This window comes from Echinops telfairi, unplaced genomic scaffold (assembly GCF_000313985.2).
Source record: "Echinops telfairi isolate 266 unplaced genomic scaffold, ASM31398v2 ScPeMD7_19;HRSCAF=73, whole genome shotgun sequence".
Classification (NCBI taxonomy): Eukaryota; Metazoa; Chordata; class Mammalia; order Afrosoricida; family Tenrecidae; genus Echinops; species Echinops telfairi.
In genome coordinates, this window is record NW_022103916.1 from 6,160,214 (window position 1) to 6,177,812 (window position 17,599).

Genomic DNA, 17,599 nt, shown 5'->3' on the forward strand with positions numbered 1-17,599 from the left:
GTCTCCCTTCACCCACTTTTCGGTTGTCTGTCCCCCAGGGAGGAGGTCACATATAGTTCCTTGTGGTATTTTCATATAATAGAATACTACTTAGAAATAAAAAGGAATGAACCAGTGATACTTATTACAACATGGAGTGTTGAGTAAATGAAGCCAGAGAGTGAAGAATATATGCTGTATGATTCCATTTATAAGAAGTTCAAAAACAGATAAAACTCATTATGACTCTAAAAGCTAAAATGGTGGTTATTTCTGGGGGACAGGGACTAGAAAGTGGGAATGAGGGAGCCTCCTGGGGTACTCTTTGTTTATGTCTGGGGTGTTCCATGTCTTGGTCTGGGCTGTGGTTACATATACATGTAAGCATTTATGAGACTCTGCACTTAAAAAAAATCTGCTCCTTACATTCTGGTCTTCTGTGTCTCTATTCTTATACAAATTCATCAAACATCATTGGTAGTACTACCTGTGAAAAATCAGCCCAGGTTTAAATACATACCTGTATTCAAGAAGGATCTGAGGGGGTTTAAGTGGAAGGATTAACAGCTTAGAAACGTGGGCAGGCATAATACCTGAGTCAGTATGAACACTGTGACAGCAGACCTGGAGACATTCTTACCTCTGGAATCCACAGCGAACAGCTAACATGAGCCCATTTATTCCCTGTCCTGTTGGCTTTCATGGCCCCACCTTGGTTTGGACAAAACATACATTGGGGACTAGTGCCCAGGACACAGGGGCGACACAACCAACTTCCTTCTGGTATCTTGAGGATGCCATAGCAAGCCTGGAGTTATGGGAAAGTGGGGTGAGGAAGGAGAATGGTTAACATCTTATATCTATTCTGATACACAGTCTGCTTGTAGATAAGAGAGGCAAATAATGCTAAACTCACATGCAGGATCTAGTAATTTAAAATACTCAAAAAGCAACTTTCATCATCTTTTAAAATATCAGCATGTCTTTGTCTATGAATATTGGCTTTAAAGATAATAGACTACTAGAAGGAAATACACCCAAAGACTAGCCCAACTGTTATGAGTGATTGAATTATTGAGTATGTGTGTGTCCATGCTTGTTTGGTAAAGCAACTTCAATGACTATGTACTGTAATCAGTCACTTATTTGTTGAACAAGTCCTACGTGCCATGCACTGTTGTAATCAAGGGGGAAAAAAGTTAGAAAAAAAGAACAAAGCCTCAGAGGAGTAATGAGCTAGTGTTTACAAAGCACCTAATGGAGTGACTGTGTATAAAACACACTCAGCAAATCACAACAATCATTTGCTCGGATTGAAGAAAAATGAACTTATGACTGAATCTTGAATTAAATAGAATATTACATTAACCACAATACTCCTCAATGAAATCAGCTTTAAATCGTTATGGAATGAAGTTGGAAAAATAAATGGCTTCCTGGTCGGGGGAGGAGGGATACAAACTTGTAAAACATACTAGATTTTCTTTTTACTCTAAGGTTGCCCATTCTTCCCTCTTTGCTGCTCTTTCAATATTAGTGACTAAACCAGGGGGTGTGTGACTTCCCGTATGGCCTGGCACATTCTACCACTGATTCACTATAGTAACTTCCGGGTCTCTCTGTCTAGCTCAGAAGATTCACCCTCAACTCATATTCAAGTTATAAGTTACTCATCATGCCCCACACCCAACTTTGTTACTTTCCTAAACTCCTCCTGTCTACATCACAGTGCTTTCTATCTTCCAGTTACAATTCCTGCACTCGCATTATCGACTTTTCTACATCTCTACTGCTCCGATTGTTCCCCATAGTGGCTCCTAGTCTGACCTTCTCTATTCCTACCATAATGGCTCCATCCAAGTTCTCATCACTCCTTGCTTGGACTGATTTAGTTCTAACTTCTTGTCCTTCTTTTATATACCTTCGACTCTTCCTCTACACAGCTTCTATATTCTTCTAAGACAAGGATTTCACGCTGCCACACAGTGGCAAACCATCCAGGAATATCTTCTGCATCTCTACCCTCTAAATCCAAAACAGAGGCTGGGAAACCACTGCCTTCTTTGTAAAGCCTACAGAGCTAAAAGTGGTTTTCACATTTTTAAAGTATTGTAAAAAATAAAACCAAGAATATATGACAGACCATCTGTAGATAGCAAAGTCTCAAATATTTACTCTCTGGTTTTTCAAAGAAAAGACTTACTGACCACACACCTAAACTCAGCTGCCCCTGACCTCGCCTTTTCTGCCCTCATGCACCAACCAACACAAAACATAAAGCCCTTGCCTCAGATAGGCAGGTTTCCTGGTTTTCCCATAACTCATCTTTCTAATTCTCATTTCCATGTACCTGTTTAAGCAGTCTTTATACTCTGCATTGTCAGCTACTCTTTGTACAGCTAGACCCTTCTTGACTTTCACACCTGGCTCATACATCAGGCCCTTCTAAGAACCATTCTCTGGTGACTGTAGCCCCTTGTACTTTGCCACTCTCAAAATATCTAATTCCAATCTCCAAATCCCATTATCACCATAACTCTATGTGATCTTGCTGGTCATGCAAAACGCATTTTGCTCTATTCTTGCTGTTGTGTTTTATCTCTTCAGTGAGATTGTGAGGAAAGGTCAGGAGGCCATTATCAATTTATCTAGAATGAAGCCTATGCTGAGCTCAAGTAGGTGGTTTGGTTATTGGTGGTGACAGCTGCTACTAAGCTGGCCTCTGCTTTATGGTGGTGACTCCATGTAGTAGAGTAGAACTGCTCCATAGGGTTTTTCTTTAATCTTTATAATTTCCCAGCCTTTTCTTCTGGGGAGCTGCTGGATGGGTTCAAAACACCCACCTTTTAGTTAGCAGCTGATCCTAAAGTATTTGTACACCTTTGGTGGTTTTGTAGAGTAAGACAACTTAACTCAAGAATTAAAGCTGGGATCTGATTGATCAGGCTGCTCTTATGATAGTAATAATTGGTAAGATTCTTAACTTTTTAAGATTACCCTTCTCTGAAGTTCAGAATTCTTACTAGGAAATAAAAGCAGGCTTCCTCACAAAGATACCACCTTTTTCAGACCAGTAGAAGAAAGACTAGTGGTTAGTTCTCAGAATGCCCTTATCTCCTTGTCATTTTACTGGACAGAGACCTGACAGAAAATTGGTCCTTCTGTAGACTAACCTATAGTCATAAAATGATAGAAGCTTGTGTTCCATGGTAGTGGTTCTCAACTTTTTCTTCATAAAATTACATACATGCATTTAAATGCTTTATATCAAGTTTCATGGATAGCAAAATCAGTGCCCAAAGTAACTATCTATCTATCTATCTATCTATCTATCTATCTATCTATCTATCTATCTATTAGATAAAAGGTATAAGAACATTCACGTTTTGACTTCAGGAAAATTAATTCAGGCATCAATTTCAATATCTGAGCTAAGAATCAGAAAAATTATATACACTTGGAGGGATCTGGTATGATCCCAAGTTTTAGTTTTTGAATGAAAATTTAAGCTCCCTAAAATCTAAAGTCAACAATGTAAACATGTCTTCTAAAGGAATGAGCATAATTGTATTATCATAGCTGAAGAACACGGAACATAATAATGTGGTGACAGTAAAAAAGAAAAATTATGTTTAGTAAATTAATATGTCAACCTGTCTCCATTATGTTAAGGAATAAACCAAACTTTCCAAATAATTTAAGTCACACTTCATTCAACAGAGGGAGCTCTAACCCAAGTATCTCTTGAGAATACAAAGAAACCTGGAATGTCCTCACTTCAGAGTCTCTCTTACATAAAACTTTGTGGCGCAAATGGCCTAGCTTTTAATACCTGCTAGCTTATATTCAGCAAGACTTCTGTCAGTTGTTATTGTCACCTATTTCTATCTGGGGAAGAACATAATTTGTAGTCCTTACTAAGTAAGTTGGTAAACCTTTGGTGAGAATTATCATGGCAAACCTTTGGTGAGAATTATCATGCGCCATTTAATTTTGTGAGTCACAGAATCTTATAAAACACCCCTACAGTCCTTAATGTTTTATCCCATAGGTAAAGGAAAAAATAGAAAATATATATAGATGTCTTTTTGTATCATTGTCCTCAAAGCTACTAAAAGCTCACATATCCTTATTCTGAAACCCTTAGTAAGAGAAACATTAGATTAAAAATTGTTTGGCTTTTAAGTAAGTACCAAAGTATATATGGTAGTATATATGAGGGGTACCCCCCCCAAAAAAAAACAAACAAACAGGGAAAAAGCTCTGCTGGGCAGAGCTTTTGTAGTACACATTCCCACCACCCCTCCCCGGCTAGACCAACATCCAGCAACTCGCTCCCAGTTAGCGTACCCAGGGGCGTTGCCTGGGAAGGTTCTCTCTGGTCACAGTGAATTTTTTCGTAAAAGCAGTTTCGTTTGAACCTTGTTTTTTGTGATGACTGATTTAAGAGAACAATGTCACTGTGGCTGTGAACTTTTGTTTCTTCCTGCTTAAGAAAAATGCCACAGAAACTGCTGTGATGTTGAACACAACTTACAAGGACAGCAGTATGGGAAAAACTCAAGTGTACAAGTGGTTTTCTCATTTCACGAGAGGTGAAATGTCAATGACAAACCTTGTTCTGGACGTCTGTCAACTTCCCAAAGAGACAAAAATATTGACAAAATTCATGTACTGTGCTCAATGACTGATGAGGGACCATTGAAGAGAGGGGAAGTTATCTGGGCTATATTGGAACTCAGTTCAGCAAATTTTAATGAAAGATTTGGGAATGAGAGGTCGCTGCGAAATTTGTGCCTTGGGCTCTGACTGACCGGGAAAAAGAGTGTCTTGTGGGAGCATGCTGTACTTTCAAACAGCTCCAAAGTGACACAGACTTTTTCCCCACAAGGTCATTAATGGTGATGAGACATGGTGCTATTCTTACAACCCTGAAAGCAAATATCCATCAAGCCAGTAGGAGATGCCATCATCACCTCATCCAAAAAAAGTTCGTCAAGTGAAATCAAAGATCAAGATGATGCTCATCTGTTTTTTTGATGTGAGGGGGATAGTGTATTTGGAGTTTGTGGGAGTTCGTTCTACCAGGTCAGACTGTTAATAAAGCTTTCTATTTAGAGGTTCTGAAAAGATTGTGTAACAGTGTGTGGCAAAAAATGCTTTATTTGTGGCAGATAGGGGGCTGGTTTTGTTACAACAATGCAACTGCTCATGCAGCCATCTCACGGCGCCAGTTTTGGGCAAAAAACAGCATGCCTGTCTGCCCCATGCACCTTACTCACCTGACCTCACTCCATGCGACTTCTTTTTGTTTTCCATGAATGAAGAGGGACATGAAAGGACAGCAATTTGACAACTTAAAAGAGGTGAAGAAAAAAACTAGGGAGGTGCTGTCAGCCATCCAAACAGATGAGTTTGAAAAATGTTTCCAAGAATGGAATTGCAGATTTGACAAATGTATCAAGTGTAATGGAGAGTACTTTAAAGGTGATAAGGTTGTTTTGTAAAAAAAAAAAAAAATAAACGCATAGCTTCGAAAAAAGTTTCCATTTTTGGTACCCCCTCTAATGTGTGTGTGTATATATGTATACATACACACATATGTACATACTAAAGTATATATGGTAGATCATCTAATCCTCCAATGAGATCAGGGGGCAGCACCTTAAATCAAATATGTTAATATATTTCTTAAAAAAACAACAACAGTATTTATAGAAAATGGAATAAAAGCTATAAACACCATCAGATGAAGTGAGTTCTGGTGGTATCCTCAAATCATCTTTAAGGTTAAATTTAAGCAAAAACATTTAAGAACTTTTATATTTTTGGAATTAAAGAGAAGAAACTTGGACCTGCTGTCAGATACTTAAGTTCATACTGAAATCATGAAGTTTTTCTTCTCTTACTAAAAGTGTGGCAAATACTTAGTAGAGTGAAGGGAATCTTGAAAATTGATTACTTTAAAAGACAGGAATTTAACTGGTCAGAGAATATTTAAGTATCGTTTACATACAAAAGTGGCGTATGGAATTAAAAGAAATTTTAAGCCTTAGTTCTATCTCCTACCTATGTTGTCTATCTAACCAATCTAGTTATTCTGTAGGCATAATAATATTTCTAAAACACACAAGCCAGATCTGTTTGAGTTGAGACAAAATCAAAGCTCCTTTGTTAGCAATATGTCTTCATAGTTGTCTCTCTCTACCGCTTTCCTATCCTATCCACTATACTTTTTAGTTCGGGATCAATGAGAGTTGCCCACTATCATTACCATGTAGGAACAAGTTTTCCTCTCTCCCTGAACAAATTGCTATTTTCCCTGGTAGCTTCTTTTGGTCATTTAAAATTGGGCTTGGATGCCATCCACTGGAAGCTGTCCCTGACCCTATCCCCATGCATTTTCAGAAGCAGGGACTTATGTATCAAAATACTTGGCATGAAACTACTATGCCAAATTGGCAGTCCTTGCTCCAGACTATGATCTACTTGAAGGTAAAGATTTGTCTACCTCTTACTAATTGTTTCCTCAGCATGCAGCACAGTGTGCATACAGCTATTGTTGAATACCACTTAAGTACTGGATTGATTAATGAAATGAATAAAACACACAACAAGCTCAAAAGAGTGAAAAATCACTTAGGATAGGGGAGCTCAAAAAGGAGCTGATGTAGTTCTTGGAAGATATGTAGATTTTGGGGAGCTGGAGGTGGGAGAAGACTTTTTAAACTGCGGTGTAGTTCAACCATGGTGACAAGAGAGCAATCTTTGCCACTGGACCTTTAGAACCTTGTTTAGCTAGAGCATAGGGCTTGTGGACGAAAAGAAGAGCTAAAAAGAATACTGATCTCATTATCATGACTATTGTTAAGTAAAAGGTCAATGTGGTAGAAATGACAATAACTAGCTATGAAAGCTTAGATACGTCATTTAATCTTTCCTGGTATTATCTATAAATTTGGGGAGCTGATAGAGTCTTAAAATTCTATGCTCTTTTCAAAGTGGATTAGACATAGCTTCCTGGGAATGATACATTTAGGGAATGGGGGAACCAGGATAAGGAGTTCAGACTTCCATTTGATGAAGTAAAAACTCATCATGGGTATAACCTGATAAAGCAACAAGATTGTAAAGCCTGAGGAGAGACACCCAGAGGCAGTAAACAGTACACTGAAGAAGGCATTATCATTGGTCTGGGCATAAAGTGACACAATAAAAACCCGGGCTTATGTCTGCTCTAGAGTGAAGTTAGCAGTATGCCACCTTGAGGATCATGAAAAAGTATTAGTTTCTAGAGGAAAACTAAAGAACAGCTAAGACAAATCTTTTTTTTCTTTTTTTCACCCTGAAATGCAAGTGGTACCCAGGCATGGAGTTCATTACTGAGCTTCAGAAAGGCCGACTATAGGGAGGTAGTGATTTCCACCCTCACTAACCTGATGTACACAGATGTTACACCTATCACAGAATACCATATCATTTCCTTCTTCACTGTCTGGAGACCGGCATACATCACAAATTACATCTGCATCGTATTCTATCCCAAGCCCTTCCTGTGTATTAATAGCATGGTTCATTTTTTCATGGCAAAGGCATTCCAGGGCTTCCATTGCCTTTTCCATAAGAGTCTCATCAATTGTTACATAACCTGCAGAAAAATACAAACAATCAATCAACCCATAAGTCAGCTGCCATTCCCAAATCACCTACTGTGAGGCTAGTAACTGTGGTGTAAGGGATTCTAAAGGATAAATCATTTTTCTCATTATGCCTCATACTGTGATTTTCCTTCTCTTTTTTATTTAAAATTTTTTTAGATTTTCCTTCTCTTTATCAGTCTTTTATTCTATTCTTTGTGTTTTCCACCAGGAATTGACCTCCTTCTCCCTTTAGAGGTCAGAACAGGAAAAGACATAGGCTAAAGTGACACCCTCAAATAAAAATGCAAAGAGTAGGTATAGGTCACTAGCAGTATAACTAACTTTGCCATTCTAAGCAGAACAATTTTAATTTCCGTGTATTCACGTGTATTCAGCTGTATTCTCAAAATTAAGACAACAAAGGGGAGGGAGAACCCACTAATCCTTATTGGACTAATGATGACTGAAAGGAAATGATTGAAAAAAAGCAAAAAATACATCCTTTACCATACATCAAATAGACATAGAAACCACCCATACTTCCACAGGAATGTTAGCCCTACACATTACTCCGAATGAAGACTTATCAAAGGGAGGTGTGTGCAAATATAAAGTGAGTTTTCTTTAAGCCCAGCATCTTCTAGGACTGTTGGTATACATTGACTTTAACTTTATAATGTGTGCTTGCTGAATTTTTTGAGAATTGAATAACAACTCTACAACTCACTGGAAGTAGCTAAGAACTGCTATGGGGATAAACCATGGCCCTTCCATTCTTTCTCAAGGCAGCAAGATTATTTATTGTACTAGAATGCGGTCACAACAATTTTTCACTTGTGGCAGTGCCGAAGTTCCATTAGGTGGAGATGGCAAACCGTTGGCAGACGTGCCTCTACTTTTACTCTACTCACTGACCAGAGTGCTCATCAGGGCTGAGCCAGGAACCAGCCTCAGAATCTTTCTCAACCAAAAGTCCAATCAGCCGGGAACATGGTTAAACTTGGGAAGCAACCTTGTGAAACCTACTTGCCATTCCTGATCTGTGCTGTTCACCATGAATGAGAAAAGAACAGATTTAAATGTGATTGCTCTTTTTCAATATATTTATGCATCTGAAGAATGACTAAGATTCAAAGGAAAAAAAAGTCAGAGAAGAAAGTACAAGATGAAAGCAAATTAAACGGTCCTGACAACTTAAAAAGAAAACGGAAAGAAACCACAAGTTTAAATGAAGCACACCTACTTATGAGAAAACATACCCATTCCTCTAAGGATGCTATTCACATCTCGGAGCCAGTAGATGTCCATGTCATCTAGGTCATATCGGCATACAGCTGTTGCCATTTCTAGGACGCTGACAAAGCCAGGTTCCGAGGGCTCGGGACAGACGGAGTGAATGTACTTCCAGGGGCGAATGAAGCAAGTATCTTCTACTCTCTCATGTGGACCTATAATCCTAGAACAAAGAAGGGCATCGAAAAGAATGAACAAAAGACATATTCCAGGTACTGACAGGATGGACCCAACAGCACTCAGGCTGTGCAGTGGAGTTGGACACTTGTCCTTTCCACTCGGTTAAACTTCCTGGTTTACCCTCTGGCAGCTATGCTAGCTTCTCTTCTAAAAGAAAACAGTTATAAAAACGGTGTAGTGAATTCTGATTGCTAACAGTTTACTTAATTCACTCTCACGTAGCCTGGGTCCTGGGCCCCATTGCCATTCATTCTAAAAAGATTTTATATGTCCTTTAAAAAGACTTAAACTAGGTTTATTGGCATATAATTCACATATCATATAATGGTTCAAATATATATTAAAGAGTTGTGTGATCATCACCATAATCAATTTTTGAATATTTTTCTTAGCTTTCAATTTTTCCCTCAACTTCCCCTGCCATGCCCCTAAGTATTTTATTAAGTCAGTTACTGTTACTATAGATTTATCTATCCTGGATTTCATATACAGAAAATCATACAAAACACAAAGGGGAAGCAAAAAAATCCCACAACAGTGAAAAACAAAAGAGAAAAACCTCAATAGAAAACAAAGTAGAAAATATTTAAAACTGAAACAACTTAAAAAATGTGTCAAAAGAGGATCAAATGATAAGGTGTTACAGTTTAACCTAACTGCATCTGCTGTAATTGACTTTACAATGCACTCTCTGATAGCAATGATATTCAGATCTCTGGACTATGGGCAGAAGCTTAATCCTTATGGGGATCTGCAAATGGATTTTGAGGTTCCACTGTCATCCAGAGCCTTCTGCAAATTAGGTGTTCATAAGTCAAGCTCTGATACTATTCCCGCCCTCCAGATTTTAATTTTATTACTTACAATCCTTATGTAATTTTCTTAAAAGTTCTTCCTAGTAAGTCCCTCAATCGTCCCATGCCTTTCAAGAACATGTATTAAAATTATCCCCTTAAGAGTTCCTCAAACAGACACCATATCTTCTTTTTTTCCCCCCAAATAACTTTTAATTGTGAATTAGGAGGAGGTTTACATAACAGAGCATAATTTTTGTATTCAGCAATGTAAACTTGTCAAACCTCCAATGACCTGCCCTTTTCCTCCCACGTTTTTGTTTCATTTTGTTCGACTCTCTGTAGTAGGATATTATCTTCCCCTTCACCCAAGTTAACACTTCTAGCCTAATCCTTTTCCTCCTACCTCTAGTAAGAATAAATAATTCATTCTTTAATGATGCATACATAGTATTCCACTGTGTGTACGTACAAAAGCTTAATTACTCATTCTTCTATGATGGGTATTTAGGTTGTTCTTCTTGCAATTGTCAATAGTGTTGCAATGAACATGGATGTGCATATATATCTGTTCGTTGCTATGTCCTTTATTTCTATATGGTCTACACCAAGTAGTGCTATTGCTGGGCCATATAATTCTACTCCCAATTGTTTGAGGAAGTGCTATGAACAGATATTTAATCAAAGAGGATATATGAATACCAAATAGGAAAGCTCTGTTAAAAAAAAACTTAAGATGAGATCTTAGTTAAAAGACCAGTCTGGGAGTAACTTCATATCATATCTTAAGTAAATAAGCTTGAATTTATACAGGACATAAAAATATTAATTGAACTCCTCTGACTTTGGCAATTTGATCAAGGACATAAAGTCAAATTCTTCATCAATGTTCTAATTTCCTTTCCAACCAGAGACTTAACTTTTAAGATACTCTATAAACTTAAGAAACTTAAAATTAAAAAAAAGAAAAACTTAAAATCGTAAGACAGCAATGAACACTTGCAATTGAGGAGTCTAAACCAAACCCAAACCAAACTCACTCTCATCGAGCCAATTTCAACTCGCAACAGCCTTATAAGGAAAGAGTGGAACTGAGGTTGTAAAAATCTTTATGGGAACAGATAAGCTTCGTCTTTCTTCTGTGGAGTAACTGGTTGGTTCAAACTTGTGGTTAGCAGCTAAATGTGTATTGGTACATTGCCAAGGCTCCTTTAGAGGATATGAGGTATGCTGCATCATTAAGCTTCTAATATGGCTGACCAATGTTGAAAGCCAAGAGGGAAATCCAAGCAGCTTGACAAAAGTATAAAGATTTCTAACAAATCAGGAAATATGATGAGAATATTCTATAGCAATTTTTCTCAAAATATTATCCCTGGACTAGTAGTATAAACATTTTGCAGTAACTTGTTTAAAGGAAACCAAGCCCATTGCTGTCAGAGGCATAGTGGGGTTAAGCACTTTGGTTGCTAATCAAAACGTTGGCATTTCAAACCCACTAAACACTCCGAGTACAGTCTACTTCTGTAGAGATTTTCACAGCTTTGAAAACCCTAAGGATCAGTTTTACACCGTCTTAACACGATGAGTTGTAATTGATTCCCTGGCAATGGGTTTGGTCTGATCAAGTTCCTATATGATACTACTTGTCTAGATATCTTATTTCATACTAGCTTTGTGTTTGTAATACCTAGTCTCCTACATTTCAGTGCTCATTGTAGCTACTCTTGGCTCATCAATATAGAATACTCTGTTGTGGCTTATAGGGTTTTTCATTGGTTAAATTTCAGAAGTTAAGATTCTCAGGCCTTTGTTCCTAGTCTTAGCTTGAAGTTCCACTGAAACCGTTCCACCATGGGTAATCTTGCTGGTATTTGAAATGCTTGTGGCATAGCTTACAGAATGAAAGTTAACACAACTCACAGCAGTATGATATATTTACAGATGGACGGTAGACTGATCCCTATCTTAGTCTGGTATAATTTGCCACTAGTCTGAGAGAACATGGGTATATAAACTTTATATTCCAAATGTATAATTAACACTCAAAGTTTCTTCCCAAGCAGCACACAGATAACCACAAGAGCATTCATTTCTTAAGTCGAAGATGTAAGCATGAAATACCTGATAGAAGGCTCTGGGAGACTATCTGGATTTGCTGGTACCTGAACTCCCTTTTCCCATTCTTCTTTCCATGTATCCGAAAAGATGTAATAGCTGTCAGGATCAAGGTAATGCGAATCGGAAACTTTCATTGCACTAATGAGGTCCTTCCGAAATACCTGGGAAGACATTTCAAATATTCTGAGCACATCAACTAGGGAACCTAATATCACTTAATATTCTTTCAAAAAAGGCCATTCCTACCCCTTCTTTACTATGAGCAAGAAAAATGTATTTTATTTCATAGACAGATTTTTTAAAAAGAGTTTGAAGTACTGTCAGAGAAGTCAACTTATTCTGGACTTAATAAAAGCTTAAGGGGTCCTACCTGAATTAATTTCTTGGGATTCTTGAATTTAAACCAGTAATACAAGTTACTCTAAAACATTTTGCATAAAACCAACAATTTACTCTGTTAAATAAAAAAGTATTGACTCCTTACTTATGATTGTTTTAGCTATCACATTATTTTTGGTGAATTAATAGGGGTTTTATAGCAGATCATCATTCTTGAATTCACCATTTTATTATTTTAAAAATCATTTTATTGGGGGCTCTTACAGCTCTTATAACAATCCATATATCCATTGTATCAAGCACATCTGTACATATGTTGCCACCATCATTTTTTATTGTTTTTTTAAGGGCTCATACAACTCTTATCACAATCCATATATATATATATCAATTGTGTAAAGCACATTTGTGCATTCATTGCCCTCATCATTCTCAAAATACTTGCTCTCCACTTAAGCCCCTGGCATCAGCTCCTGACTTTTTCCTCTCTTTCCCCACTCCCCCCTACCACCACCATTTTCTAAACTTTTCCTTTCTGTTTGAGCCCTTGATATTAGCTCTTTCCCCCTCCTTCCCACCCTTGATAAATTATAAATGATTTTTTTCATATCTTACACTGACCATTGTCTCCCTTCACCCACGTTCCTGTTGCTCTTCCCCTTGGAGAGCGGTGTTAATATGTCGATCATTGTAATCGATTCCCTCTTTTCTGCCCCCACTTTCTCCCTACTCTCTTGGTATCACTACTCCCATTTCTGTTCCAGAGGGGTTTATCTATCCTGATTCTGTGTGTCGAGAGCTCTTGTCAGTACTGGTATATATACTCTGGTCTAGCTGGATTTGTAAGGTAGAGCCGGGGTCATGACAGTTGGAGGGAGAAAGCATTAAAGAACTAGAGGAATGTTGTGTCTTTCTTTGGTGCTATACTGCACCTTGGCTGACTTGTTCCTTCCTTGAGATCATTCTGTGAGAGGATGTCCAATGTCTACAGATGAGTTTGGGGTCTCCACTACGACCTCCTGGTTCTCAACAATATGATTATTTGTTTTGGGTCTTCTGATGCCTGTAACCTGATCCCGTCGACACCTCGTGATCAGACAGGTTGGTATGCTTCTTCCATGTGGGCTTTGTTGCTTCTGAGCTAGATGGCTGCCTGTTTACCTTCAAGCCTTTAGGACCCCAGATGCTATATCTTTTGATAGCCAGGCACCCACCATCCAATTTCATAACATTTGCTTATGCACTCATTTTGTATTCAACGATCATATTGGGAGGGTGAACATAACAGAATGCCAGGTTGTTAGAACAAATTGTTCTTGCATTGATGGAGGGCTTGAGCCAGAGGTCCAAAGTCTGTCCACTTCCACAATATGTTGCCATATTAATATATGTACATATGTAAATATATTTATATATGAGGATGTAGAAATAGATCTATGTCCATATATGCATAGGTTTAGTATTAAGGTAGCAGATGGACATTGGGCCTCCACTCAAGTACTCGCTCAATGCAAGAACACTTTGTTCTATTAAACTGGCATTCCATGATGCTCACCTTCCTCATACAATTGCTGAAGACAAATGGGTGCATAAGCAAATGTGGTGAAGAAATCTGATGGTGCTCGGCTATCAAATGATACAGCATCTGGGGGACTTAAAGGCTTGAAGGTAAACAAGCGGCCATCTAGCTCAGAAGCAACAAAGCCCACATGGAAGAAGCACACCAACCTGTGTAATCACGAGGTGTCGAAGGGATCAGGTATCAGGCATCAAAGAACAAAAAATCAAATCATTGTGAATGAGGGGTAGTGTGGAGTGGGAACCCAAAGCCCATCTATAAGCAACTGGATATCCCCTTACAGAAGGGTAGTGGGGAGGAGACCAACCAGTCAGGGTGCAGGGAAGCAACAATGAAACACACAACTTTCCTCTAGTTCTTTAATGCTTCCTCCCCCCTACCTATGATCTCAATTCGACCTTACAAATCTGGCTAGACCAGAGGATATACACTGGTACAGATAGGAACTGGAAACACAGGGAATCCTGGACAGATGAACCCTTCAGGACCAGTGGTGAGAGTGGCGATACTGAGGGGGTGGAGGGAAGGTGGGGTGTAATTGGGGGAACCAATTACAAGGATCTACATATAACCTCCTCCCTGGGGGACAGACAACAGAAAAGTGGATGAAGGGAGACTTCGGACAGTGTAAGACAGGACAAAATAACAATAATTTATAAATTATCATGGGTTCATGAGGGAGGGGTGGGCGAAATGAGCTGATACCAAGGACTCAAGTAGAAAGCAAATATTTTGAGAATGCTGATGGCAACAAATATGCTTGACACAATGGTGTATGTATGGATTGTGATAAAGAGTTGTACGAGCCCCCAATAAAATGGTTTTAAAAAAATAACTGTAAAAGTCCCCAATAAAATGATTTTTTTTAACAGTTAGGGGTGTTAGAATTATCTGACACAAATTTTGAAGTAGTTTTGATAAAAATGCTTTCAAGAGCAATTACAAACACACTTGAAGTAAAAAATGGAGCAAACGAAAAAGACTTGGGAAAAACCTACACTTTATTTCACTATGCATTTTGAAAAATTGATGTCAACTTCTGCAGAGATGAAAATAGACTCACTTGGGAAACATTAAAAAATAAAAAGAGCTGTACAATCCATCACCACAATCAATTTTAGAAATTTTCTTCTTGTACTCATTCTTAGTTTCACTTCATTTCACCCAACCTCTCTTGCTATACCCCCAAGAAACCATTATTTCGGTTACTATCTTTATAGATTTACCAATCTTGGTTTCATATCCAGAAAACCCCACAAAAACAACAACAAAATAAACCAGTGTAAACATTCAATAGAAAAGAAAGCACAAACTATTAAAAACTAGAACAAACTTTCTTTACTCTTTTATTTATAGAGACTTTTTTTGGGGGGGGGGGTAATTTCAGAAGGCTTCAGTTTTTTTTCTAGCTGTTATTTTTGTATAACGAAATTTAAAAAATATCCTTAGTCTCATCTTCCTATGTCATATTTTACTGTATGGTTTATCAGCTTTATTTCAAGGTGAGAGGTGAGATGGAAAGGAATGACATGTCTACTGTGGAATTTAAGAGAGTCCCAGTATAAACCCTAATACTACCCTTAGTAAGGGAGTAAAGTTCAAAGACCGAGGTAGGGGAAGAGATTTTCCAGTTCATGTACCGCGTCTAAAGATCTTAAGTACTGCCAATATGGGAATAGGGGATTTATCTAAATTCTTAGGTCCTGTTATCATCTAGTTCAAAGGGCCCCGGAATGACTAAAAGCCACAGGAATGTGCTTACTACTCTGAAAACACAACGGAAATGGCTGTGGAAGTATCAGTTTTGTGATTGTACCTTTCCAACAATATATGTGTAAAAAATAGTATATCATGAATATTTAAATTAAATTGTCAAAGATTTCAGGATGAAAACCCAGTTGATATCTAACTAAGGAGAAGAAACAATTTCACATAAAGTCACACAAACACTAGCCTATACCTCATGTATTATTCTCAACTCTTGGAAAAAATCAAACTTAAGAATTAAAGATAAATGTGTCCATGTTTCTGGAAGATCAAAAGAAGAGATGCTCCAGAGGGATATACACTGGTAGATAAGAACTGGAAACACAGGGAATCCAGGATGGAAGAACCCCTCAGGACCAGCGCTGAGTGTGGCAATAATGGGAGAGTGGGGGGAAGATGGGGTAGAAACGGGAACCGATTACAAGGATCTACATATAACCTCCTCCCTGGGGGATGGACAACAGAAAAGTGGGTGAAGGGAGATGTCAGACAGTGTAAGGTATGACAAGATAATAACAATTTATAAATTATCAAGGGTTCATGAGGGTGAGGAGAGGGGAAAAATGAGGAGCCGATACCAAGGTCTCAAGTAGAAAGAAAACGTTTTGAGAATGATGGCAACAAATGTACAAATGTGCTTGACACAGTGGATATATGTATGGATTGTGCTAAGAGTTGCATGAGCCTCCAAGAAAATGATTTTTTTTAAAAGAAGAGATGCTATTAAGAAAATATTTTAGTCTTCGACGTTCTTAAAAGTTCTCTAAGGGGACATACTGTTGAAGTTCTGTGTAACATGAAAATAGAGATACAGAGCATGATCTAATAAATGCAATTCCCAGTGGCTCTAGTTCTGTTTAAACTGATAGCATTTCACAGAGTATAGAACTAGTACATAATCAAATGACTCCATTTAAATGAAGTAAGGATTCATTTCATTAGCTACTTTGCAGGAACAACTCTGGCAATTGGTTTCATACAGGGAAGATTTAGAATAATACGACTTGAGCAAAGTGGCAAAGGAAACCTATCTTAAACATGCTGGTGGTCAGGTGGCAACAAATTGACCTTCCTATCAAGGATCCTGATAATTGGGTGCTGCACAGGGGGAAACTACAGGAAACAAAAGAGGTGGTTTATTAATTAATGTTTACATATCTAATATCAGTGTCCTAGGAGGATACCAGGTGTTATTGAATCACCATTTTGTTGGATACTCAAATTTTTAATTACTAGAGTGCTTTAATGAGCCAGTAAAATGATTAAGTGTTGGTGGCCATTTAAAATTGTGCTTGCAACTGTCTTTGGGAAAAGACAGTACCAGGGGAAAACCTACTTTAGCTCTGGAAATAATACTAGAGTCCTGTATTTTTTTCAAGCTCCAAAAACATTTTATTATTTCTCAAGTGATGGGCTGATTGAGAATATAACATATTTAAAAATTGCTAACACATTAAAACAAAACAAAACCCTGGTATGTAGGGCATTACAGGGATTACAAAGCAAAAAAAAATTTAATTTAGGTATGTACTCCATAAAATAAGCCAGCCGACTGGAGAATCATGCTTGGGATTTAATTATGACACATCATCTAATCGCATAGTATTCTATGTCATCATAGTTGGCATAACTGCTTATAAAAAATCTTCTGTATAGTTGTCTAAGTAGCCTGGGCATATATTACAGTAGGGTGAATGGTGGACCTCCAAAAGTTATGTCCAGCATCTCCTTACGGAAGGGTCGCCGGGAGATGAGACAGTTAGTGCACAGGTAGCAATGATAAAACATACAACTTGCCTCTAGTTCCCAAATGCTTGCTCCCCACCCCCCCACCCCCACTATCATGATCCCAATTCTACCTTACAAATCTGGCTAGACCAGAGGATGTACACTGGTACAGATAGGAA

General features: G+C 38.0%; 1 protein-coding gene across 2 annotated transcripts in view; it reads right to left on the reverse strand.

Moving 5' to 3' along the window:
• Positions 1-17,599, reverse strand: part of JADE3 (jade family PHD finger 3) — a 64,856-nt gene that overhangs the window by 35,607 nt on the left and 11,650 nt on the right. For both annotated transcript variants that reach the window (XM_004713193.2, XM_045288333.1), the window contains exons 3-6: positions 12,011-12,168; positions 8,879-9,075; positions 7,416-7,627; positions 620-787 (exon numbers count right to left, since the gene is read on the reverse strand). In XM_004713193.2, the coding sequence (XP_004713250.2) occupies positions 620-787; positions 7,416-7,627; positions 8,879-9,075; positions 12,011-12,168 (735 nt within the window). The remainder of the gene's footprint in view (positions 1-619; positions 788-7,415; positions 7,628-8,878; positions 9,076-12,010; positions 12,169-17,599) is intronic.